General features: G+C 42.0%; 2 protein-coding genes across 3 annotated transcripts in view; one reads left to right on the top strand and one right to left on the bottom strand.

The window, feature by feature from the left end:
• Positions 1–756: 756 nt before the first annotated feature.
• On the top strand, positions 757–4617 carry LOC308310096 (uncharacterized protein). 2 transcript variants are annotated; one of them, XM_080756194.1, is made up of 3 exons: positions 757–886; positions 1732–1827; positions 2810–4617. In XM_080756194.1, the coding sequence occupies exons 2-3, from the start codon at positions 1764–1766 to the stop codon at positions 3940–3942; spliced, it is 1197 nt and encodes a 398-aa protein (XP_080612320.1). In that variant the 5' UTR covers positions 757–886; positions 1732–1763; the 3' UTR covers positions 3943–4617. The 2 variants fall into 2 exon arrangements, with proteins under 2 accessions (XP_080612320.1, XP_080612321.1); XM_080756195.1 differs by lacking the exon at positions 757–886 and adding an exon at positions 1024–1135.
• Positions 4618–9864: 5247 nt separating this feature from the next.
• Positions 9865–26626, bottom strand: part of LOC308309492 (insulin-like growth factor 1 receptor) — an 89455-nt gene continuing 72693 nt past the window's right edge. Inside the window, exons 19-21 of the mRNA XM_080755366.1 lie at positions 26412–26541; positions 25748–25882; positions 9865–19802 (exon numbers count right to left, since the gene is read on the bottom strand). Coding sequence (XP_080611492.1) covers positions 18998–19802; positions 25748–25882; positions 26412–26541 — 1070 coding nt within the window. The 3' untranslated portion in view covers positions 9865–18997. The remainder of the gene's footprint in view (positions 19803–25747; positions 25883–26411; positions 26542–26626) is intronic.

Here is a 26626-nt window from a genome sequence, read left to right as displayed (position 1 = left end):
AGGTCAGATCAACATATGGAATTTCAGAACAGGTCATCTCATATGGAGATCTAAGGGTGGCAGCGGGGTACAGTGTCTTGAGTGTACAGGGTTTGATGAGGTCCCAGGTAGGGGCCTTAATTTTCGGGCCTGTTGAGAAGGTAACTTTGGGGAAGGCCCGTCCAGAGGTAAAATGAGCAGGCTCCTGCTGTTAGGGTCTTCAAGGTGTTTTTGTTGACCAGTGAGGAGATCCTGTAGTTAGTGTACAGGAATCTTATTCTCCACATAATAGTAGGCTAGCTGTTACTGTATAACTGTTGTCCATATAATATGGACATTACCCGAAACCAACAGTAGGGGGTAGCAATACACCAACTGGCTAAATCATCTTGTGTTGCATCTATTTGTAAATTATCAATAAACCAGCATTTATGGTACTAACAATCTGCCTGGGGACTCAGAGTAGTGCTTTTCACCTAGGCGTCACCACTCACCAGAGTTCTAGGAGCTGCGGCCTTTTTGAAACTAGCTCCTCACCCTAGTACACACGTCTTCCACTCGGTTTGAGCATATATATATAAATAATAGACGGTGCCGTCTCTATTATTTATATTTTATATATGTATGCTCAAACCTGGCTCTGGCTCAAACCAAGTGGAGGGCGAGTGGCAGACGCAGTACAGTCTATGGTCTATGGTGGCGAGGGGGTAGTTTAAAAAAGGAGGCAGGCTTTCCACCTCAGAGAAGAAGAACATATTAGTTACCCACAATGCAGTTGTGAAAACAACATGGTGGTTTGTTTACTGACTACAAAGAAAACTAAAACATTTCGTTTCAAAACAGTGTCGTTGTTAAGCAGCAGGGGGACGTTTGTTTTGTTAGCAGCTCAACCACTGAAACGCAGCAGGTAAGATTAACTGATTCATCTATCTATCATTTAAATATGAACGGACGGCTGCAATTCGAAACTGGTTCCCGTAAAAAGTCAGATTTCCCCCATCCGGCCAGCCCGTTTCCCCCCTTTCCCCTCACTGACCACTGACTGTATATGTTTTTCCCCTTTTTCCCTCCTTTTATGATGATGTACGTTGTACGCCAACAAGTACCTTTTTATACGTGTGGTGGGGTCACTGGGGTGTAGTGCGTCCTTTGTTTGGTGAGTAGGTAAAACGTTTTTTATATTTACGCTACAGACGAGAGGCTGGTCTGCATTTATGCTAGCTCTGGTCAATAGCTCTAAGAGCTATGGCCCAGAGCTACATTTATGCGAGCATAGGAAGAGAACAGATTGATTGACTGAAATATTTATTAACAGTACATTTCAAGCACAACTGTTAACTGTGAGTGCGTGGACGACCCAATAAAGCATTACACTTGTTTACAAGAGGGTCCACCTTGTTCAAATCATCAAAACATTTAGAGACGTACAATTAGACACTTCTAAATGGCCAAAAAGAAAATAACAGGAATTCATCATAAAGAAGGTAAAAAAGGGAAAAGAAACATATACAGTGAGGGGGAAAAGGGGTATGGGGGGGGGGGGGGGATTCAGATCTTTACGGGGGCCAGTTTCGAATTGCAGCCGTCCGGACGTAGGTGCCCTTTGAGAGAGGTTTTGAAGGAGTCAAGGGATTCACACATGTTCTTAATGACTGTTGGTAGGGCGTTCCAAATACAATATTTAAATTGTTTTTAATTTCAAATTTTAGTTATAGACTAAGGGTTATCTATTGATTCCTTCCTTCATTTCAGACCAGTGTGTGGAGTCCAGGCTGCAGGTGAAGATGTACTCTCCAGACTCAGCCAGGGATATCTCTATTAAACAGGAACCTGAAGACCATCCACTCGGTACGTTTCATGTTCTCTCCCTTTCGTTACAGATTATTTTCTGTTCAGTTGTAGAGCGGTTACGTCACAATGACAACACAGATCTTCAATGAACTTTTCCAGAGAGGATCCGATCAATCAGCCTCCGATCAGTGATCGGTACACATTTTACTCGATTGGTGATCTGCAATTTTACCCGACCTGGAGAAACCGATCTTTCATACCATTTAAGTGGTATAAAAGTCAATCAGATATATAGTATATCCTTTTGCATCCTTTGACAGTCCTAAACATTCTCCCCTTCCTCGCCACACCCAGGCAGTTTTGACATATAATAATTTTGGAAATATTCTAATTTTCCCCTTACGCACAAGATGGGTACATGAGTATCGGTATCGGACAATCGTGAGAAACTCACAGTAAATTGTGTCTTGGCGGTGTACCGAGGCTAAATTGTTCTGGACTCCCTGCATGCAAAACCTATTCTAAACATTTTTATTACCAGATCAGAGCCCACATGTGAACAGTATTGTGTTTTAACATAGTTTCATGACTCAAATTAATTATTTTTGCGGACCCTGTCGCTAGGAGGCGTTATTTGCTAGGTCCGTATATATGCGGCGGTACGGACCCCAACGTATACTCTGTGTATATAGTGGTTGAGGCAGCTTTTAACATTGATCCGGTTGCTATGGCAACGCCTCCGTGCTCCGTCACCACCAGCTATGGGACGTTAAATCCTATCTAGTTTTCCTCGGTTCTTTCTCTTAAAGTGAATGTGGGTGGTGGCACAGGGAACTACATTCATGCCAACAGCTAGCTGGCAGAGAAATAATTAAATAAGTAACTAAACATAGCAATTCTAATTACTACTCACAATATTTAAGTTGCTAATATGTTAAAACTTTGAAAGTGAGAGCTCATTTTCTACATGGACAGTGGAAGAATAGTTTTACATTTTAGGAATCTAGTATTAACTATTATGTAATTGTTCTGCTCCTAGACATCCTGCACATGGTTGTGTGTAACGAGGACGATTCTCCTGAACAGGAGAGGAGCCCCAGTCCGCTCCAGGAGGGACCAGAGCCTCCACACATTAAAGAGGAACAGGAAGATCTACTTCAAAGACCAGAGCAGCCTGATGGGTCAATGTTGACATTAATAGCAGTGAAAAGCGAAGAAGAAAATGATGATGATGAAGAAGACATCTCTTCCCACTGCTCTGAAGTTGAAGTTGAACTTCAAGCCGACACTGAAGTCACCGAAGACGAAAGTGAGAGAAAACCTTTCAACTGTATATTTTGTGACAAGAGTTTTAGAAAGTCACGTGATCTGAACAGACATCAGCGTGTCCACACTGGAGAAAGACCTTACAGCTGTACACTGTGTGACAAGAGTTTTACACATTCATCTAGTCTAAAAACACACCAGCGTATCCACACTGGAGAAAAACCTTTCCACTGTATATATTGTGACATGAGGTTCATGCAGTCAGGTATACTGAACAGACACCAACGTATCCACACAGGAGAAAAACCTTTCCAATGTAAACAATGTGACAAGAGTTTCACGGTGTCAAGTCATCTGAAGAGACATCAGCTCATTCACACTGGAGAAAAACCTTTCAAATGTGAACACTGTGACAAGGGTTATGCTGACTCATCTGCTCTGAAAACACACCAACATGTCCACACTGGAGAAAAACCTTTCCATTGTAAACATTGTGACAAGAGTTTTATACAGTCAGGTGACCTGAACAGACACCAGCGTGTCCACACTGGAGAAAAACCTTTCCACTGTAAACATTGTGACAAGAGTTTCAGTAACTCAGGTTCCCTGAAGACACACCAGCGTGTCCACACTGGAGAAAAACCTTTCCACTGTGAACATTGTGACAAGAGTTTCAGTCATTCAGGTGAACTGAACAGACACCAACGTATCCACACCGGAGAAAGACCTTTCAACTGTAAACATTGTGATAAGAGTTTCAATAACTTGCCTAACTTGAAAAGACACTTGTTTATTCACACTGGAGAAAAACCTTTCCACTGTAAACATTGTGACAAGAGTTTCAATGTTTCAAGTAATCTGAAGGCACACCTTCGTGTCTGTCCACAGTTCTCACAGGACAAATAAATGTCCTGGCTGTGAATGTATTCCTGGAGACGGGCCTTGTCCTTCTCTAAGGCTTGAAGAGAACACTGCAGTGTCTTAACGGACTTGAACTCATGCTTCCTTCATGCACGAGTGTCCAAGTAGCTCCTTTACATCTGACAGGAGTCTCCCTGGTTCTTCTTAAACGTGTTAAAATTAACCATTTAATTTATGTTGACTTTTGCTAGAGGATGCCATTCAAGTCATCTGTAATTGTAGTTCTGATTAGAATGTAATTAATTCATGTTTCAATCAATTCATGTAATTAGAATGTAATCTTGTGATTTATTACATGCCCAGTGGGAGGCACTACTTGCATTATAATATTACTCATATATCAGTTTAGGGATTTATTTATTAATAATTATCATGACGATAATAGATAAGTATAGGACATTATAACCTAGTATATCTATTATTCATATCTTAATCATATATTAGTACACAATCATGATAAAGTAATGTTCTAACTATATAATAACCGTATAAATAACATTCTTCTCATGTGCGACTCTGGATTCTGTGTGATCAAATCTGTCTACTGTTTTCGCTCAATGTATTTCCTTTTTGGCCCTTGTTATTTTTTTCTGTTCGTTCCCCTGAAGAAAAATACTTTTAGTTACTCCAGTTAAACTGTCTTTGTATTGGCGAGTAGCGAAAACGTTCTTTTTATTTTCACTACAGTCGAGAGGCTGGTCTGCATTTCATGCGAACGCAGGAAGTCGAGAGTAGCATAGCTCTAATGCAAAGGCATTAGAGCTATGGACCAGAGCAAATTTAGGCCTGCAACTATCCATTATTTTTCGAGAATAATCGAGAAGCTTTAATCTTTTTGCAAATATATTTCAATGATTCGATTAAGCATTTAAGCTCTATTTTATACTTATACTTATACTGTCACAGCATTGTCATGCAATAATTAGTCGTGAGCTTATACATTGTCAATTTTCACTATTTTTATTTGATTGGTTTGACCCAAAATGGGGATAAATGATTGTATTAATTAGATTGAGTCTAATTGCACCCTACATCCATTGCACAGAGCTCATCATGTCCTAGCCTTAGACACCATTACTCCATGCAGCCTACCTGCAACCTATGATCTACAATTCTACATCAGTGCTTCTTAGGCCATTCACACGTACCAAACGCCAATCAAGCAAATGTTTTCTTGATTGGTGTTTGAATGACAAACAACGATTTTTCTAAATCTTTCAAAAGTATCAGATCAACAGAGCTTGTAGATCAGCTACTTTAGAAAAGCTTAATTATAAGATAGTGGTTTAACCGTTATTAATTCTACTTACATTTTGCCCACTTTGAGAACCACTGCACTGCATGAACAACCAACGGTGTGCTAAAACGTGTTTCATAACATGCCTGATGACATGGTGTGAAGTTCACTGTATACATGTTAATCTTTATCACCAGTGGTGTCACTATATGGACACTTATGAAAGATTTAATAAAACATTTCATGCAGATTTTCAATGTTGCAACACATTGTGAGCTGTAGATCGGCCCATTTCAGCAGAATCCAGATGCTGTGGTTTAAGTGGTTTTAAATATAGCTCTGCAGCTAAATGCATATTTTTAGCTAAACTACTGCCTACTACTGTATGGACCTATGTGGTGATGGAGGTGGTCAAACCTCCCAAAAGTATCACCTTCTAGGACTCTAGGACGCTGCTTTGGTGGAGCGAAATCAAAGACCTGCTCTCATCTGACCCTGGAGATTCTGTGCTGTATGTAGGCCACCATTGATTGAATACTTCATTACCAAGTAAAAAGTTATGCTAAAATGATGTCTCTCTGGCCTTGCCCTCGGGGCGAGGGTAATGAAATATATGATAAAGTGGCAAAGAAAAATCTAATGAAATGAAGATCTGAAGGTTCAGATTGGAAAATGTGAATGCTTTAACATTAAGAGAACAACTATAGAGCTCCAGTGGCAAAAAGTGTACAGAAGAGCAGAGGGAAAAAGTATCACACTGTGCAATCATGTCAAAAGTAAGAAGAGTAACTATAATGAACTCTGGTAGAAGGGATGGTGTTGTTTTGGTTGACACTCACTGGAACATTATTGGTCTAGCCCAGTGATACTCAACCTCAGGCCCGCGGGCCACATCAGGCCCGCGGGACCATTATGACTGGCCCACCAATGAAAATCTAAAAAAAAGAAGAAAAACAAATCTGGAAAATGAAATAAAAATAAATAAATCTGAATGAAGTTATCTTTAATTACATTATTATAAGTAATACTATTAGAGTTGTACTATTACTCGAACGAAAATAAAAGCTTGGGGGGGGGGGGGAGATGCAATGCAAATGAAAGACATATACTGTGTATCCCTATTCCCTGACATAATTTTATAGCTAAACGGACAGAATTCTATTTTATTTGAATGATGAAACCCAGCTGCCATTAATAGTTGGAAATGGAAATGGAAATTGCGGAAATGGAAATTGCGGAAATGGTAATTGCGGAAATGGTGGAAATGGAAATTGAGGAAATTGCGGAAATGGAAATTGCGGAAATGGTAATTGCGGAAATTGCTCTTCACTTATAGCTATCTATTTTCAGGTAGATTGTTTTATTTTACTCAGTCAGCCATATCACTACTCATTTTTTTTCATGAAAAAGGTCATAGCTGGGTAATCTATTTTCAGGCAAATTGTGTTTATTGTATTTTATTTTACTCAGCCATAACAATTTATTTTCTGTTAACCAACTTGCTGGCTGGCAGGCAGGCAGACAGCTACTCATAGACAGGCAGACAGACAGACAGCTACTCATGGAGAATTGGACAGGCAGGCAGTCAGACAGCTACTCATAGACAGGCAGACAGACAGCTACTCATGGAGAATTGGACAGGCAGGCAGACAGCTACTCATGGACAATTGGACAGGCAGGAAGGCAGACAGCTACTCATAGACAGACAGACAGCTACTCATGGACAATTGGACAGGCAGGAAGGCAGACAGCTACTCATAGACAGACAGACAGCTACTCATAGACAATTGGGCAGGCAGGCAGACAGCTACTCATAGACAGACAGACAGCTACTCATGGACAATTGGACAGGCAGGAAGGCAGACAGCTACTCATAGACAGGCAGACAGACAGCTACTCATGGACAATTAGGCAGGCAGGCAGACAGCTACTCATAGACAGGCAGACAGACAGCTACTCATGGACAATTAGGCAGGCAGGCAGACAGCTACTCAGACAGGCAGACAGACAGCTACTCATGGACAATTGGACAGGCAGGCAGACAGACAGCTACTCATAGACAGGCAGGCAGACAGCTACTCATAGACAGGCAGACAGTAAGACAGCTACTCATTGACAGACAGACAAATAACTACTCATGGACAGACAGACAGACAGACAGGCAGGCAGGCAGGCAGGCAGGCAGGCAGGCAAAGAGCTACTCATGTTATGTTATTATGTTATTATAACAGCTACTCATGTTATGTGCAATAATTTGTGCAGTTATGGAAACAGCTCTTTGTGTTTATGCAAGAAAATGTAACACATTTATTTATTTACATATTGTGTGCATGCACATTGTACTTTAATACTTTTTGCGAAAATAAAGCAATTGAAAGAGAGAAGTTATCAAGTATCATTAATGTCGTAATTTTATCTACTGGCCCCTGGCCCCTTGCCATTTTTGTAATGTGGCCCACAGGTAAATCTATTTGAGTATCCCTGGTCTAGCCAGTTGCTGGAAATGTCATAGTTAACATCCAGACAGTGTGGACGTGTTCTCATGATAGGCAGCAACTGTTAGGCTACACATTAAACCTAATTGCATCAGATATTTGGAAATATATTCTGAAAAAAGTGATTTGTTTTTTAATATTTATATATTGTGACGGATGCAACGGACTGAACTCATGTTTCCTTCAATGCATGAGGAGTCCAAGCCGCTTCTTTTCACGTTGACAACAAGAGAGTTTTCCTGGTTGGCTGTAGTGTGTGGAAGGAACACGTTATTCCAGAGGGAGGCAGTTCAGAGACCAGGATTGCATGACCATGTTTTACAAAGGCAAGAGCTCTACCCACCGAGCTAACTGGACACAATCAGTTCTTCCATTGTTAACAGCAAAATCATTCAGTGTTTGTTCTGGTCTCAGACACCGCGGTGCGGTGTATTTGATATTCCGTTTCTCTCCAAAGTTGAATGTTGCAAACTCCACACAGAAAGGCCCTTTTGCTAGACCCACCTAGGGGGTTCTCAACCTGGGTTTGGGGGTCCCCAAATTAGATAGAATAGAGAATAGAATACCGGTAGATAGAATAGAGTTTACATAGTACACATAGTGCATGCATAAACTTTCCTTAATGATTCTCTGGTTTCAATATTTATGATGTATTTTCTCTATTATTAAGGTTATTGTAGCGGTCAATTTGTATTGGTGGTGGGGAGGGGGGCGGGGCCAAAGCATTTTCAGGGGTCCCCAGCCAAAAACATTTAGCTGTGAGGCGACAGTGCTACCGACTGCAGGCACCACCGTGCCCCATCAGCAGACCCTCTTAATCCGGTTAGTCTCTCAAGACTTTTTTGCCGATAGGATTCTCAGATTGACTAGGTATACAACAAATGCATAGGATCATAGGTAAACCTATCACCATGCAGTCTCTAAAAAGTAGAAATATCAACATTAATAATCGGTACATTGAAACTATACAAACTATAGGATGCCAGGTCAACAATGAACCTGGCAGCTGGCTACATAACATGCTATCTACTGCCATCACTGTACAGTATGTAGAGTGAAGATAATTGATGTTTTGTGCTTTGGTGTTGTTCACTCCCCCGGTGGTCCATGTGGTTGGGGGGGGGGGCACGACCTGGTCCTGAGGCCAAGTCTCCAGCAGGGCCGCTTTGTTCACCATCCAACTGCTTAATTGGTTTAGTGAAAAGACGGTTGTTGCTGCTACCAAACACATTCCTGCGGTAATGGGGAGGAAACGGCTGGTTTGAAGGCCATAGGACTTTGATCTGAAGCAGGGGTCTTCAACAGGGGGTCCGGGACCCCTAGGTCAGTCAGTGCTACTACAGGGGGGACCGCCAAATCTGTGTAATGGGATACTTTCTGGTTTTACATTTTTACCACTTGTACCCATTCCTATTCTGAGAACTTTCTTTAGCCACGCTATGGACCAGAGCTTAGCCAAAAATAGAAAATAGGTTTGGTGTAGAGTAGATGGGAAGAGCAGAACAATTACAGAGTGAAAGGTCAAGTTTACGGAGTGTCTGAAGAAAACCCTTGCAACAGTAACTAGTGATGTCAAATAAGCCTATGAAGTTATCTATGGATTCTGAGAAAAAGTTGCATCTGCAACACAATTTTATGCAATATGTAGTGTTGGCCCCTGCTTCATCTCTCTCAGCTAAGGCTGATCTAAAAACAGGCTGATCAAAACCAGAAATTATCTATATTATTATATGTGCAAAGGTACATAAATGTATGAAAGATGGTTAGGATAGAATAAATACGAACCTCCTCAGGGGAGTGTTATTAACAACATGCATGAAGAGATGCAGTCTTTTAAGAAGAGTTACCAAGAACAGGATACCTTGCAACGGTGTGCAGAACTGTGCACGATCTCTCTCGCGCACACGCACACACACACACACACACACACACACACACGACTATGTCCCCACCCTTATCCACCACTAAAAGTTGAACATTGGCTACACAAGCCTACCTCTCTCTCGCACACACGCCTTCCAAATTCAATTAATCCATTACAGGTATATTTTGCATACATTTTTATTCAACTTTGAAATCTTGTGGTAAACGCCTAGAAAAAGAATCAGAAAAACGCAATATTCTCTTTTCCTTCAGCCGTTCAAAAAAACACTCCCCCCCCCTCCCCCCCTCCAGTATGCAGAATTTTATATATATATTTATATACTGTATAGGAATAATTTCTTACAACTGAATATACAAAAAGAAACCCGCCTGAATGAAACCTCTGTTTTAACAAAAAAACATCAGTCCAACAATATAAACACAGGAGGTTGGAAGGTCGTGAATAAGTTACAAGACATCGTTACAAACAGATTGGCCATAGATTGCAACAAAAAACACAAATACAACAAAAAGAAAGGTTGCTTTGTATCAAAAAGAAGTACAAAATAAAATAAAAATAAAACAGTATATTGTAGTTTCCAGTGGTAAAAGATTGAAGAAAATAAAAAGAAAGAAAGTGAGATTATCATCCATCCACCATTGATTGACATGTTCCACCAGTAGTAGTAACGAGTCCAAACAGGTCTTAACCCAATAACACCTGAGGACCCAATTCTACAAATGTATTCGAAAAGGTGCTCAAACCTTTTCATTTCAAGGACCCCCAAAATAATTATAATTTTTTTGGCTGCCGACCCCATCTCAAAATATTTTGTTCAGAAACAAAGATTTGCTCTGTTCAGTTTTTTTTTAATAGCAGATCTACAAGTTCATGGTGCGGCACAATGTGACAGGCTATGAGCTTGTATAACTGCTATTTTGTAATAACCAACCTAAAATGACAGAGATGCATTCACGGTTTTAATGGGTTAATGAGTTCAAACTGGTTTCAGGCTGCACAAACCAGCTGGGATTGTTTTTTGCTACAAGAGAAGCCATAATAGCTCATGTTGAAGTTGATGTACTGTACACACTGAAGTACTGACAACCTACTTCCTCACACAGTATAACAAATGTTCATTTATCCATTTGCCATAAAAGTGTACAAATGTAACCATTAATGGACCCTGCGGTTCCATTTTGGTTCCATTTGTCTGAGGATTTTTACAGTGTAGTTGGAACGCAGACACCAACAGAAAGCAGAGGATGTCCTCTTATTCAGTCCAGACAGAGACAGACACACACTTCTAAATTATGTATAATAAAATGAAAAGATAGAGGGACTGCTGCAAGACAAGTGTAGACAGATATAGCCACCAAATTCAACAAAGAATAAGGAAACAATAGGCAGGAGAGTCCTATTCAACCAACAACCATCTCAGACTAACAAAAATAACATTTTACATTTCACCCCATGAAAAAGCTGGTAAATGAATTATTTTAACCAACAGAGAAAATCAATCCAAGCTTTCTTTCAACCTGTGATGTGCCTCCAATCCCTTAATTAGCTTCTATTTGTTACAGCATATAGTTTCTGTCGGGTGGAAACCTCATATGTTCAAAACTGTTACTTTTCAGGATTCAAAAATATCAAAAATAGCTTGTAGATCTGCTCCCTTTGAAGCTTTTGTGAGACGTTGTAGGATGATCAAGTAGAGCATTAATTTACAGAGGAAAAGGGTTTAATATTGGCGATAAGAGGTTTCTCCCCGAAAGCAACAATATAGGGGTTTAAGTGCCTGATTTATACTACCACAAATAGCTCACAAGTCGTATTTTCAGGCAAGTGTAAATCACACTTTCCACAGGACGAGTTGTTGTACTCCATGTGCTCTACTGCGCCACACGTGTGTAAAACATGTTTAAACAGCAGTAGCATTTTGTAAGCAGTTAAAACCGAGGGAAATGACCATGCATCGCTGTGGACATTATATTACAGCATTAATTAGCAGCATTTAAAGCTGCTATAAGCAATAATATGTCAACATTTTAATGACCTTTCTTTTTTGGTATTTAGACAGCCAGCAATGGGTAGAACGCTCCCAATTTTTTGTGTCTCCGACACATCTAGGGGCCGCAATCTGCATTCAATGATTTTCCTAGAAGCTTTGTCATTGGTCGATTTGCCTGTCTGCTTCGTGATTGGTTAGTCATTGCGACCGTTTTTTTTTCTTTTTCAACCAATGACAAAGTTTCTGGGAACATTTTTGAACGCTTCCCCTAAATGTGTCACAGAGACTACATTTTTGGGGGAGCGTTCTACCCATTGTTGTCTGAGTCATTACACTTTTGACATATATATATATGGGTATGGGTGGTGGTGGGGTTTCAAATACAGGAAGTGACCTTTTGCTGCATTTGTAAAAAACAAAGATTCTACAAAAGTAGAGATCTTAGGACAGTAGAAATGCAATGGCTCTCTTTATGTCAACTTCAATTATGGAGCGGTGGGGAAAAAAACACAATAACACTTTATTTATTTTTAAGATTTTGTTTCTATAAAGGGAGTGGGGGCATTGGAGTGGAGTGGAACTCATTTCAAATTCCACCACTGAGATTGGTCAATGGACACTTTTGGACAGCATTTTCTTTTCAGACAGATCTACACTTGATACCCTTTGATCAGTGTGTCTCAGCATGTGCCTTCAGAGGGCCGTGTGTGCATATTATGTTCATTCCAAAATGGATCTGGGCGGCAATACTTTTCCAGTATGATTATCAATGTAATAATTAACATATCTTTGTTGTCGGGCAGAAACCTCCTATCTCCACATATTAACGTTTAATTTTTTCGTAAATGAACGCCATACTTCATCATACTACAGCATCACAGAAAAGCATCAAAAGTTGCAGAGCTACAAGCTCGAAACACGTCGATCTACTTTTGATACTTTTTAATTTGAATCCTGAACAGGTTTAACTTTCCACCCGACCGACGATATGAAAGATTTGATATTGAGATATCGCAAATATCGGTAGTTTATTTTAAATTAAATAATTTAAGAGGAAATTTGCCACAAAAAACAACCTCCTCTAAGATCCCTCTGTTGCCTCCCCCGTTAACCCGTGTTACCTAAGAAGTCTGATTGAATTGATAAGACATAAATTATACAGTATAAAAACATGGAGGTACATTGTTGCATTGTGTAACTAAGGAAGTTTCGAGGAAACGTGACAATACTTGAGACATATTAAATATCAAATGTTTCGTCAATAGTCCTTTGAAGTTGTCATCTGGAGCACCAATTCTACTTAAAACCAATGAATACACTAGTCTGCTATCCACTCATATTACACCATTTGATGTCACTAATTAAGGAATTGATCACTCAAATCAAAGTTTGTTTGGAATGAAAAAAGAAGAAAATACATTACCCTCTGCCTGCCCTCCATTGTACATGACTGGACACTACTGCTACAGTCGGGTACATGACATCTGGGCACCTCCATGTAAAATTGCCTATTTTGTCAAAATTGTATATAAAAAAAAGGAAACTTTGTTGGAAAAAAGAAAAGACAATTTAACACAAGGTGCCCACTCAGTCAACACAGCAAACAGACACGGGATCAAACACAGTCATAAATACATACTGGCATAATCAATTTGCTCTCCTCCATTGGGAATAAAATAAAAATAAAAAAAACACATCTCATGTTTGCACACAATGACTTATCAAAACAGTACCCAACAAAATGTACCAGAACAGCAACCATACTATTAGCAGTTATCATGCAATAGTACACAACAATCGTACCAAAATATTACCCTCCCAAAAAAGGTCAATGTTTTTCAGAGAATCCCTCCAAGGTTTGGGAAGGACACTAAAGGTGTGAGACAGTGTTCATTATGTGTGGACAGAGGACAGTTGAGGCCATTGGGACATTAGGTATTGGGGGACACACAGAGAGACAAGAAGTTACTGGCAAACCTAAGATAATTAACTCCCAAAATGATGGTTTCTTCACTCAAAGTGTCTGCTAGAGCAGTGGTTCCCAAACCTTTTCATGTCAAGGACCCCCAAATTGAAACCAATTATCCCACAGACCCAATTTGAAGAGATATGCCATGGACCCCCATAAGAGAAGATGGAACAAATGGTTTCATTTGTACATTCTCAAGAGTTAAGAGACCTATAAGGGTCCATTTGGTTCCAAACTATCATTTAGCTGGGGACCCCCTGGAACTCCCTCAAGGACCCCTGGGGTCCCGACTCCCTGGACCCCACTTTGAGAACCACTGTGCTAGAGAGTGGACTAGTTTGCTGGTTCTCAAACTTTTCAGGCCATGACCCCCCAAAATAAATCAGATTTGGCCAATGTTTGACCATTTCTATAGTAAAGTTTGTTTGTTACTTTCAAGGTAATGGTCTTTGATACAAAATCCACAGTTTGAGAACCACTGGACTAGTTTACTAAACATGAACCAAGACTGAATGTCGGTGTCAAACGGGTCAGGGGATATTCTGTGTGATGAGGTCGTACGGACACAAACAGCACTAAGTCAGTCGCGTGGCGGACCGGTCCGTATTGCCCCAAAACAAGAGCCCAGAGCGATCGATCATGTATCGTCCTTTTCGTATACACCACTTAATGCCAGAAATTGAAAACATCTTTGATAAAGTTTTTTTTTAAAGAAGCAAGAAAACAGAAATAAAAACAAAAGAACAGAGTGAGGTAGATGGATGGTTTTGAACGAGGAGGGGGGGTCTTCAAAATCACAATAGATAAGACAAGGAAGAATAAAACAAAATAGGATGTACTGTAGCGGTGTTCGTTGTACAGCTCACAACTCCTAATAAAATAATTCATTATCAACAGTATACTGGGGCAAGGAACAAAAAAATCTTCTGGAGCCAAGGGGAGTGACTAACTACACAAGGTACTAACTGGAAAAGGTTCTAAAGCCTGCTTTGTATGGACCCTAAAAAGGTTCCACATTATTCCCATTTGAATCTATAAAGAATAGTACACTATAGCATTGATTACATGTAAATTATTCAATGCCAGAAAATTAAAAGAATAGAGGGTATGCGTGTGACATCATCATACCCAGAAGTTATGTGGGAACACCTACAGTGTCAAAAAACTGCTTTCTGGCCTTAACAGCCCATACATCCAAACAGAAAAGTCCCATCTTATTGCATTAAACGACAAACTCGATTTCCCACCCACCTTATGCATGCGCATACCCTCTATATATAAACAGTTGGGTCATTATAGTACCATATTGGTTATGACATCTGTTTTTTACTTGCATAACCTGGCCTGTATTTCAAAAGGTTTGGCAAAAGAACTGCGAGTGTTCTTTGAAAAGAACCGTAAAGTGAGATATGAAATTAATTTCAGGTAAATATAGAAACAGTTTTGCGTACATATACTGTCTGGTTTTATTTTATATCTAGAACCCTACTCATGAATAATTAGAAAAGACAGTTTTTGTAGGTGTGTAAGCTACAGCTTTGACCTATATGGCTAATGTATTGCAGTGTTTGGATGTGTGCTTGTTGCTGAGTGACAGGTCGTCTTAGCCAAAGTCTCTTTTTCTACACTGGACAATATGCATGTTGACTCTCAAGTGGTTTTCAACCACGAACCAAATTAACCAAATATTTTCATTCTGTATGAATTCACGACCAAAATTGGAAAATCACACGTTCCCCTGATACAAGTGAAGTGTTTACGTGACCCTGTAGAATAGATCATTGACCACCTCACAGTGTCACAACCCAATACATACACTGGTTGAGAATATGCTCCATGCACAGCAGCCACAGTGGAAATACATTAGGCCACTTCCTTACGGACGACCATCGAGTGGATTCTGCTCTATGGCTCCGAGACATGACACTTTCAAAGAAATTAGAGAAACGGCTGGATGGCACTTACACCCGCCTTGAGAGCGCAACATCTCTCTTGGAAGAGCCACCCATCGACTTCCTCTTCCCTTCTTCTCTGGAATCCTGCCTCAAAGCAGACCAGAGGCAGAAAACTGTTGTTCCCTGATGTCATCGCTAGGGACACATGCATCAGTAGGCAGGAACTGGCCAACTGGGGATGGCAATGAAGGACCAAGGACTGTCTAAAAAGGACGAGACGCGAAGACCAAATTTGTACAAATTTGGGCATGTACAACTTCCTGGTCTCAACCTTGCCAAAAGTGTCACAGAAAACTATATGTTCATAGAAGCTTTCTCCAGCAGCATCTCACTAAGAGTTGCATTTGGGAACATTATTTTAACTAACATTTAAATAAATGGGAGATTTCAAAAATATTAAACTCAGTAACTTGGTGTGAAAATAATAGTTCTAGGGGAAACATGGTGAGATTAGGTATGGAAATATTCAACTGTGTAAAATGCCTCATTAAACTACAAGTGGACTAATGCAATAGGGGCCCAGTAGAGAAGACTGTAACACCCCTTAGCAGGGTAATGACAACATCTAGAGAGAAAAGAAACATAATAGATTTGACTCCTTTTTAACCTGAGATTGAGTTGCAAGTCGGCAGCAATACCTTCACGACTTCAATTCTAAAACACCAGGGACTATTGGTGGAGTCAAAGTGTCCGAGAAGAGAAGTCAACGTGAACAGTACAGTAATATCAACACAATTGACAGATATCAACATTGGGTCTCTACTTACTATGAGTAAACATATCGGTAGACAGAAATATGACAGAAGGCATACTGTAGGACCAGTGGTGTTCAGTCCTGTAGAACCAATGGAGAGCAGAGTTTATGTTAGTCTTTAAGCTAGATCTGCACCAAACAGATTACTACTACAGACTGGCAGTCCAGTGAAGTCGGGAGATGAGTCGTTTGGAAGATGTGAAATAACCTTGCTGAAAGCACCTGAGAGCCGACACGACAGACGGCTACTGTGGTGCTAAAATAGCCTATGGCTTATGTCTTTTTCAACCCCGCTGCTATCTGACAGCCAAGAGCCTACCGAGCATGCTCGGCTTTCGGCGATTCCCTACAACTTGCGACCCAACGTGACAGTGTACCCATTCAACGATGGATATTTACCAACAACTGTGTGGTGGAGTGCTACTCCAACCAAACACTACAGCAGGCAGCAGCTGACTGTACTGTACTGGTTTATTCTTCTATTTTTCACAGAATGTTTGCCTATGACATAGGGGCATGTCTTGTTCTTAAACCCTGTCCATGATGATCCATTGATCCTATATGATTGAACACCACTGTGAATGGTCAATATGCTGCACAAAAGACCAGAACTTCAGAAGCAGTATTTCTAAGCAGTAACAGCAACAAGGTTGTGCCAGATGATTTTTGTCTCTTTTTACAGAAGTTGGAGCATGGGGAGTAGGGACTATTAGTGGAAAACTCTCAGAATGTGAACCTGAAGGATTGTATGTTTATCTTTACTTTATATAATAGATACAACCTATTTTACAACCACAAGAGAAAAATCAAAAAGAATAAAATAGCAGCTTCTTTTCTGTACAGACTAGTAAGAGATGAACGTCTCCCAACCGTAAAAAAGGTAGAAAAAGTGACAACAAACAAAGTATGTGTGTAAATGCTCTGTGCCCCAACATACAACTGTTAGAGCCATACAAATGTTTCTCATATCCGAGATATATATATATATATATATATATATATATATATATATATACACACACACACACACACACACACACACACGGAGTGAGAAACTAGTGACTAGTCAAAACAAACCTGCTCGTATAGAACAAACCTCTTATTTAAGACTCAAATGAAGGCTCTGTTAATACAAGAATCATCCAGTTTTTTGTTTTGTTTCTTTTTTTTTTCTATTGGCTTTTATTCTAGGGCAGTGGTTCTCAAGTCCGGTCCATGGGACCCAGCCTGGTCTTCCAATCAGCTGTCCAATCAGGAATTAGTGTAGATAAACCTGGATCCCCAGGTGAATGCAGTTAACTGCATGGTGAAATATAAAATTAGAAGCGGACTACCCTGGATCCCTAGGACTGTAGTTGTAAATCACTGCTCTAGTCCCTTCCCACCTCTCTTTTGGTTGTGTTCATTTAATCTTGTATTTTTTTTTGTATGATTTCTGCATTTCTTTTTTTTTTCCATTTCTTTGCTTGAGAATGGAATCATAGTTTCCTATCTTGTGCGCCGCCTTACCCCTTATGCCTAACACCTTTTAGGCATTTTATTTCTACCATTTTTATTAAAATAGCCGAGCTATAAGCTTACAACATGTCGGCTATGTTCACCATTTTAAATTTCAATTGTTTTATAAAATTGTAAAAAAGAAAAAAAATCCTTCAAAATGTCGGCATAAGGAGTAAGATTGGGTCCATGGTCTTCATGTAACAACACTTTGTGTCAGATGGGATGTGGCTCAATGCTGGAGATCTCTCTGAGATGTTGATCTATATGCGCAACAATGTGCATCCCTAATTTATGTTTAATGATGGAGGCAGTGGGAAGGGACTTGGGGGGGCGCTCCCATGTGTCACAATTACTCTACCAAAAACATAGTACCATAGAAATCAAAACAGATTTACCAGTGTAAAAAAAAAAAGAATAAGAAAAGAAAAGAAAAAGAGAAAGAGAAACCTCTGGAGTGATAATAATAATATAATATAATAATAATACAATAATTGGTTGCTTCCATGTTGAAATGGAGGAAGAGAGCCCAGCCCCCAAAAATGGAAGGACTGAAAATGGAGGACAACTGAAATATTAAGACAAAAATAACAATTTGGCAACACATTTGGCAGATTTGAACCATTCCTCCTTTCACGTGCCCCATGTACACCTCCCCCTTATGTTCGCTGACCTCAGCAGTCTCTGACTATGGGGGCGGAGCTGGGGCTGGGACCTACAGTATGGCGTTACAAAGACGCAACGCTAAACCACACACACACACACACACACACAACCGAGTGGTGTAACAGAGAGAAAAGCCAAGCCTGTTTGTGTGTGCGAGTGTGTGTATAGTACTCCAGTAACGAATAGCCTCCACACACGTCCTGCAATACAAAGTTTTCAATCAGTTTTTCCACAAATAGAATAATAATTAATGCCCGAACCCAACCTGCCTACCTATACCTTCCCAACTCAACCTGACAAAGGAGTTTATATTTCCCCTATTCCCAGAAAAAGAAAACAAAAGGGGATAAAACAGTCAGGCGGTATCCCGTCTAACATTTCCCATGAGTCTTTTCTACTCAAGAAGACAAACAAAACAAACTCCCGCCTGTCGGACAGGCAATTCAATATTTCAATTAAAAAAAGAAAAGGGAATAGGGGTGTTGTGTGCGTCCGTTTGATATTGTTTGTTTGTTTGTACGAGAGCGAGTAGGGGCGTCAGGACGTGTAGAAAAAGGTCAAGGGGAGGGGTCTAAGGGGCTAGGGGGAGGGGTCAGCAGGCTGAGGAGGACTGGGGGAGGGGCATGGCTCTCTCGTTCTTTCGTTGTCCTCCCGCCCCTCCCCCCTCTCCTCCTCCTCCTCCTCCGTTCATGTGAGCGTACGGTTGAATGTCGTCCAGGGACGGCCGCAGCATGACCACAGACTCCGCCCCTAAGCCCGCCCCCAGCCCTGCTCCGTTAGACGCCAGCCGGCCGGTGGCGGTCGGCGACGAGCGCTTCCGGTGCAGGGCGGAGCTGGGCGTGGAGGAGCTGGAGGAGGACGTGGTGGAGGAGAGCGGCGGGAGGTGGTGGGTGGGGCTCGACGCCGACGAGGGAGGCGTCAGCGGGAGCAACGTAGGGAGGACGGAGGAGGAGGGAGGAGGGGCCTTAATGTAGTCGGAGGAGCTAGGAGTGGGTGGAGTCTGTGGCTGCTGCTGGGTTTGGGAGGCGGCGGTCGGACAGACGGGAAGTCGTCCGGAGGAGTGAAAAGACGAGGAGGAGGCGGTGCCGACGTCCAGCGGAGGAGGAGCAGCCCTCTCTTGCTGCAGCTCCTCCTGGTGCTCTGGAGGAGTGTCCTCCTCCACGACCTTCTTCTCCTTCCGCGTCGACGACGACGACTGGTGGTGAGGAGGAGGAGGAGCAGGTGGTGAGGCGAAGGAGTCGTGAGGAGGAGGCGGAGGCCGCTGGTTGTCCTCGCCGTGGTAGAAGGAGACCTCCTGGAAGGAGGGATGCAGGTCCTCCCTGATGGTCTGGATGATCTCCAGGAAGGTGGGCCGCATTCGAGGGTTGTACTGCCAGCACAGGCGCATCAGCTCGAAACTACACACACACACACACACACACACACACACACACACACACACACACACACACACACACACACAGACACTCTAAAGTCAAATACAATCTCATGACTGAAACAGTTTGTCAGTCCTATTAGTGTGATTTGTGATAGTGTGAAAGGAATCCTACTCCCACACTAGCGCAGATTCCTAAACAATATGAACACAATTTGTAAAATTGACAACACAGATTGAGGCTTTAACTTTAGCTTTTATATGAAGAGAGACTATTAAGATTGTATTTATGGAAGTTGCCGAAAATGACTGAATATAGCCGATCTACAAGCCCTCAATGGGCTTCCGTAGAAGATATGCTGGCTTCTATGACATCCAAATGCACATGCACGTACACGCACACGCAGAACTCCATGTTCTCTGTACAGGAACAATATTGACTTTAGCTTAAACTTGAAGTTCCACTTCCTAACAATAGTTCAGTGTTTGTCAGTCTGGACTCTTCTAGATCAACGGCAGCCGGCCTAGCACTCCCGATTTGCCATTCACTTTATGCATGCACGTACCCTCTATTACTCAAGGGGTATGTGGGCTTTATGTGTGTGCTCACAGCGTGTGACCGAGTTGAAGTCCAGTTTATCCACCAAGTCAGAGAAAATGATTGACTGATTGAAATGACTGCCACTAGAGGCCGCTATCCCCCTGGGTCAGAGAGTTATTTTTTTCCCCATTGAAAATACCATACCAAACCACAGGGTCATCTTACCAGCTCATGGTCATAGTGGCCTTGTGGTCATAGGTTTTTAATGTTTATGCCTTGCTTTTTTTCTTTTCTTTTTTTTCTCCATTGCTCTGTAAAGCACTTTGAGCTGCATTTCATGTCATGAAAGGTGCTATACAAATAAAGTTTTATAGTTTATATAGTTTAAATACCATACCATACCACAGGGTCATGTGACCAGCTCAGTGGCCTTGTGGTTATAGATTGTCCACACCGGCTAGGTGTCTATAGTGGTAGCACACCAACAGCCAATAGAATCGCATCAGGTTTCCCCCAAGCAAGGCCCTGCAGTGTCCATGTCCGCATTGTCCGGCCAGGTGGAGCCAGCATAGCTTGATAGGGCCACTTTGAGGCCAGCACACATCACACCAGTATAACTGGCCACCAAATGGTGGCAGTATTGCACTGCAATAACAGATAGATAAAGCTTTGCTATTACACGTTAGTTACTATACGCTCTTGCCCGCGAACGGACGGCACATGTGGGTGTGGCGGGCAGCAGGGTCATCCCTGTCCATCATGGTAGTATGTGATATCATATCAGTCATGATTCACCCTGTCTTGCAATTTATGTAAATGATGAAATATTACACAATATACATAACATGGGGTAAATGTCCTTCATTTCGTGAGTCTGAAAAGGAGATATAGGGCTGTATTTTGCGTCTTAAGTACCAGGTCATAAACCAACTAAATGGAAAAAGCGGCACAAAAAATAAAAGATGCAAGACTGGCTTAGATGCAATTTCTCATGTTTATTTGAGAACGCTGAGGCCTTCTTCAGTGATACTGGGGATGTAGGTACCTTAAAGTCTAGTAGCCAGACCAACGTTTTATGTTAGAAATGTTTAGTATGGGTCCCCAGCATGTAGAAACTGCCGGATGCTAAAACTTGCATATGTTGAGCAATTTTTGTAATCGGTAACAACCTATAGAAGGCAAAATATTCAAATGCACACATGCTCAAATGCTTTATGTAGCATGTGACGTGTCAAACTAGGGGGTTTTCATGATGCTGAATCCATTCCAAGCATTAGTTTTGCAAAAATCACTCATTGGGCTAAAAACGGCCATTGCCGTCATCACAAATGTGATGATGTCAGCACAATTGGGTAAGTGGGCATGGCCGTTTTTAGCCCAATGAGTGTTTTTGGGAGGTTACATTCTGGCTACTAGACTATAAAGCCTAAAGCTCCGTTCACATTGAAGAAGCTGCTTTAAAAAGCAGAAGCAGAACTCAGAAAGACGCAGCTTTTTTTTGAGAAAGTGGGCGTGTACAAGGTACCTGTCACTCAAGCTGCCTGGACTGGCTGTCTGGCTTTGAGACGAGAGACAGGCAGTTTGAGCAGATGCGCATTTGAAAGTCTAAAATGTAAAATAGCGACTGTAGAGGAGACATACTTATATATTTAGTTACATCATAACCTATGTATGGATGAATAAATAATATAATCTTGGTAAACTTGTTTGTAAATAACCGAACGGACCGGATCTCAATCCTCCCCGTCTTCAGCGCTCATGTCTCCCCCCCACTCCGCTCTCCTCTCCCCCAGCTGGCCACGAGCGAAACCCTCCGGGCATTTTTTTAAATGGCGGCTCTGTATGTAATGTTAATGTTGATTTAGAAAGAGCATACCGTAGAAATACAATTGTATATATCCAGCACGTCGTAAAAGCAATTAAAACAGCTTATGTTTACGTGCGATTTCCGGACATTCAGTCCCAAGTCTCCCGTGGAAGGGAGCCCCCATCTCGGCGCTGTCTGTCTGTCACTGACCTCGGCTGGCTATATGTGGCAGTAGCCTAGAGTCAGACCGCTCCTCCACCACCCCCACGGACCCTCACCGTTTACACTGACTACAGCATCAGCACATTTAAAGTTTGCTTTTAATTAGCAGATGATGTGAAACATTGTGCCAACTAGTAGTAGGCTATGCATACTTTAATTACTTAATTAATAATCAATATCACGGTGATATTATCACCGGAACGGAGTCCAGTGCAACGGACATGTGCACATGCATATCATACAACTGATATAAACTTTATATCAGTTGTATGATATGCATGTGCATAGAGAGATCAATAATTAATAGCCTTTATAATAAAGGCTATTAATTATTGATCTCTCTCGCGCACACACACACACACGCGGTGCATACGACGCGCTGGGGACTCTGGACTTTAGTTCTTTGTCTATAGACTATATATATATATATATGCTCATTTATAAACCGTGTGTGTGTTTAGTCCACGGTCAGAGACAGCTACGGGGTTCAGTTGTTCACCTCGGTGGGAACCGGGAGGGGGTAATTACTGCAGGGGCACTGAGAGAGAACTGGCTCGCAAGTGAGCCCCGTGTCGGCTCCTCCACCGTCCACGGTGCTCAATATCTCACACACACACACACACACACACACACACACACACACACACACACACACGTGTTCTATCTATCTATAAATATAGGCTATCTACTATCTTTCAACTTTTGGTATGAGGTTCATCGATAGGCCTACATGAACGCAATAGACCAATTTAAATGATTCCCTCAAATAAATCTTATATGCGATTGGTTTATCGATTCAGAACGCAGCAAACCAATCACAAAACATGGGCAACATATTGCATAAATAGAGGGGGTACATACAACTGATATAAGGTATGATCAAGGCCCCACTCCTGTAGTACGTACATTACTAGCGCCACTGTACCACGGGTGACCTGCGGCCAGACCCCGTCGTCGAGGAGAAACCTCGAGCGAAAGTGGACCGACTTCTGGACCCTGTGGCCCGGCCCGCGGAGGACCCCCTAAATTGAGACTGGGTGTCGAGGAGCGTACACCAGTGGTCAACTCCCTGTGCTCAGGGCGAGGTCCCGCGACAAGGGCAATTAATTTTAGTGCGAGGAAACGTCCAGCAAAACACACGAGGACCGGCACAGAAACGCGCTGACAGCGGGCTGCTGTTTTTGGGAAAACTCCGACACAATATTGTTTAGTTGTTTGTCTATCTATCTATATCTGCTAATTTATCAACCGTGTGTGTGTGCGTGCACTGTTTAGTCCACAAACAGTCCACAAGCGACGGATAGCGTTCTGGAGAGTTCAGTTCAGTATAGTTCATCCATAGCTTCGATGAGAACCGGAGGGGGGGGTGAATGCACGATGACTTGTCCCCAGAAACGTGACACTCGCGACGGCACACGGAACACAACCTGTTTTCACCGCTTCGACAACTTGTTTCTCATATAAACTTTAATTTCTATCACAAAATATGCTATGGTCTTGCCAAATATCCATTCATATTTCATATACAGCCCATATTCAAAAAGTTTATTTTTTAATGCGGACAATTGGGTCGGACAGCTTTCCAGAGGGTTTTCGGTTTTGTAAAATGAGCTCAACTCCGCCTCCTCAAACCACGCTGTGCTCTGATTGGCTACACGCAGATTTTTAAAGCTCCAGCTTTTAAAAGCTGCTTTAAAGTTAAGGTCCGGTGAGAAAAAAAAAACGCAAAAACAAAAAAAAGCTATTGTTCCAGCTTTTAAACGCAGAAGCTGTTCAGCATAGAGATAACATGGGACCAAGAAGCAGAAGCTAGCTTCTGCTTCTTCAATGTGAACGGAGCTTTAGAGTAAGAATAAAAAAGTCTGCACACCAATTTCAGCTCCCAATAATTATTTACTTCGAGGTGGTAACGTTTCAGCTCCCAATAACTCTTTACTTAAAGGTGGTAACGTTTCAGCTTCCAATAACTCTTTACTTAGAGGTGGTAACGTTTCAGCTTCCAATAACTCTTTACTTAGAGGTGGTAACGTTTCAGCTCCCAATAACTCTTTACTTATAGGTGGTAACGTTTCAGCTTCCAATAACTCTTTACTTAGAGGTGGTAACGTTTCAGATTCCAATAACTCTTTACTTATAGGTGGTAACGTTTCAGCTTCCAATAACTCTTTACTTAGAGGTGGTAACGTTTCAGCTCCCAATAACTCTTTACTTAGAGGTGGTAACGTTTCAGCTTCCAATAACTCTTTACTTATAGGTGGTAACGTTTCAGCTTCCAATAACTCTTTACTTAGAGGTGGTAACGTTTCAGCTCCCAATAACTCTTTACTTAGAGGTGGTAACGTTTCAGCTCCCAATAACTCTTTACTTAGAGGTGGTAGTGTTTCAGCTTCCAATAACTCTTTACTTAGAGAGGTGGTAGCGTTTCGGAGCCAAAGCCCTTCCTCAGACCTTCAACCTCTTTTAAAGCCAACATTTGATCATCCCCACCTGGGTAGGGGGGAGGTCCTTAATTTGTACATTGCAGTATTGATACTTTTACTTAAGTAAAACAAAGTACTTTCCCCACCACTTCCATTATGTATGACTATGAGGCACACACATGGTATAATTTGCTAGCCATCCATTAGCTCACCACCACCAGTGACCAGGTGGTTACCATTTCCTCAGACTTCTACGCAGAGCCCTGTGTTTCTTTCCCACACCACCACTAACCAGGTGGTTGCCATTTCTTCAGTGCATTGTGTCTCTCCTGTTGCAACACGGAATGTCTCATATTGAGCTTCTGTATTTGAGCCAAGTGTTAATCATTCCAGTCTTTACTGGAGCTGTCTGTCATGTTAATGGACACATAACGATGACACTTGAGTACATTGCATCCCCCCCCCCCCCCCCCCGGGTACTTCTTTAACAAGTTCTCATCTATATGGTAGATATTTTTCCAGCCCAGAGTCCATCTGTCATAATTTACTCCCAATGAGTAAGCCAGTGTTGCGTCTCTGGCAAATCGGTTCAGGTGGGGGGGGGGGGGGGGGTCTGTGGACAAATACACTTGGAGGTCCTTGACATGAGAATGTTTGGGTACCACTGGGTTTAAACAACATTAGGAAGCAAGCCCAAATAAGCAACTTAACTTTAACTTTGGAAACAACGTGAGCCGCAACTACCAATCTTTATAAGCGACTTTGCAGAAAAACAAGCCCAAAATTTGCTTATAAAAGGCAGATATGGCAACGCTGCATGTATGCTGGGAGAGAAGGTGTGTGTGTGTGTATGTATACAGTAGAAAGATGGCGACTCACAATACAAGGACTGACAGGCTTCATTTTACGTTCATGTTAGACCCGGAGAACGCTTTGTCCATATTTTTTACAGTCTATGGTATGTATACAGTACTTACAGCATATCGGGACAGTTCTGTGGTTTGTCCAGCAGTCCTCCGTCAATGACGAAACGCAGCACCTGCTCATTAGACATGCCCTGGTAGGGCTGCTCCGCTAGCGTCGCTATCTCCCACAGCACAACACCAAATGACCTGCACACACACACACACACACACACACACACACACTTAATAGTTGTGGAGGGCGGATGTGGTTCTCATGGGTGTCTTGGCTTCAGTTCAACCAAACTTCAAGAAGCCAGACCTCCTCCAGGAAGTCTGTGCGTGCATTGCTGGATTGTAGGACAAGTAGTTAACAGTAAAGGGTCTGCACTGTAATTTAACATCTGGAAAACGACAAACTCCCAAAGACAGGCAGTGGGTCCAAGCCTAGAGACATGTCTCTCTCTCTCCTTTCACCCCCCCCCCCTCTCTCCTTCTATCCCATTTATCTTCTTCCTCTCTCTTTCTTTACTCCATCGCATTTCTTTTCATCCTCTCTCCATCAGGAAGTGAGATAATACGGGGGTTAACAGGCCCTCTGAACTTACAGGAAGAAAGCTTTGTGACACACACACACACACACACACACGCACGCAAACAACTGTCTGTTGTGCTGATTAATATGAAACAGGTGGTGTGTGGAGTGTGTGTGTGTGTGTGTGTGTGTGCATTGTCCTACCAGACATCAGAGTTAGTGGTGAAGACTCCGTCTTTCAGGGACTCAGGTGACATCCATCTGACAGGCAGCAGACCTTTACCCCCTTTACGATAGTAGTCCGTCTCATAGATGTCCCTGGTCATCCCAAAGTCTGTGTGAACGCGCATGCACACACACACACACACACACACACACACACACACACACACACACAGTCTTACAAACAGGCTACACAG

This window comes from Protomyctophum bolini, assembly GCF_963924005.1.
Source record: "Protomyctophum bolini genome assembly, chromosome: 1".
NCBI classification, from domain to species: domain Eukaryota; kingdom Metazoa; phylum Chordata; class Actinopteri; order Myctophiformes; family Myctophidae; genus Protomyctophum; species Protomyctophum bolini.
The sequence above is the reverse complement of the archived record's forward strand: the minus strand, read 5'-3'. Positions and strand labels throughout refer to the sequence as shown.

Bases quoted from the DNA above. Each gene is read 5' to 3' on its own strand.
- LOC308310096 (XM_080756194.1), top strand. From the start codon at position 1,764: ATGTACTCTCCAGACTCAGCCAGGGATATCTCTATTAAACAGGAACCT. The intron at 1,828-2,809 runs GTACGTTTCATG...TTCTGCTCCTAG, and splicing joins ACCTGAAGACCATCCACTCG to ACATCCTGCACATGGTTGTG.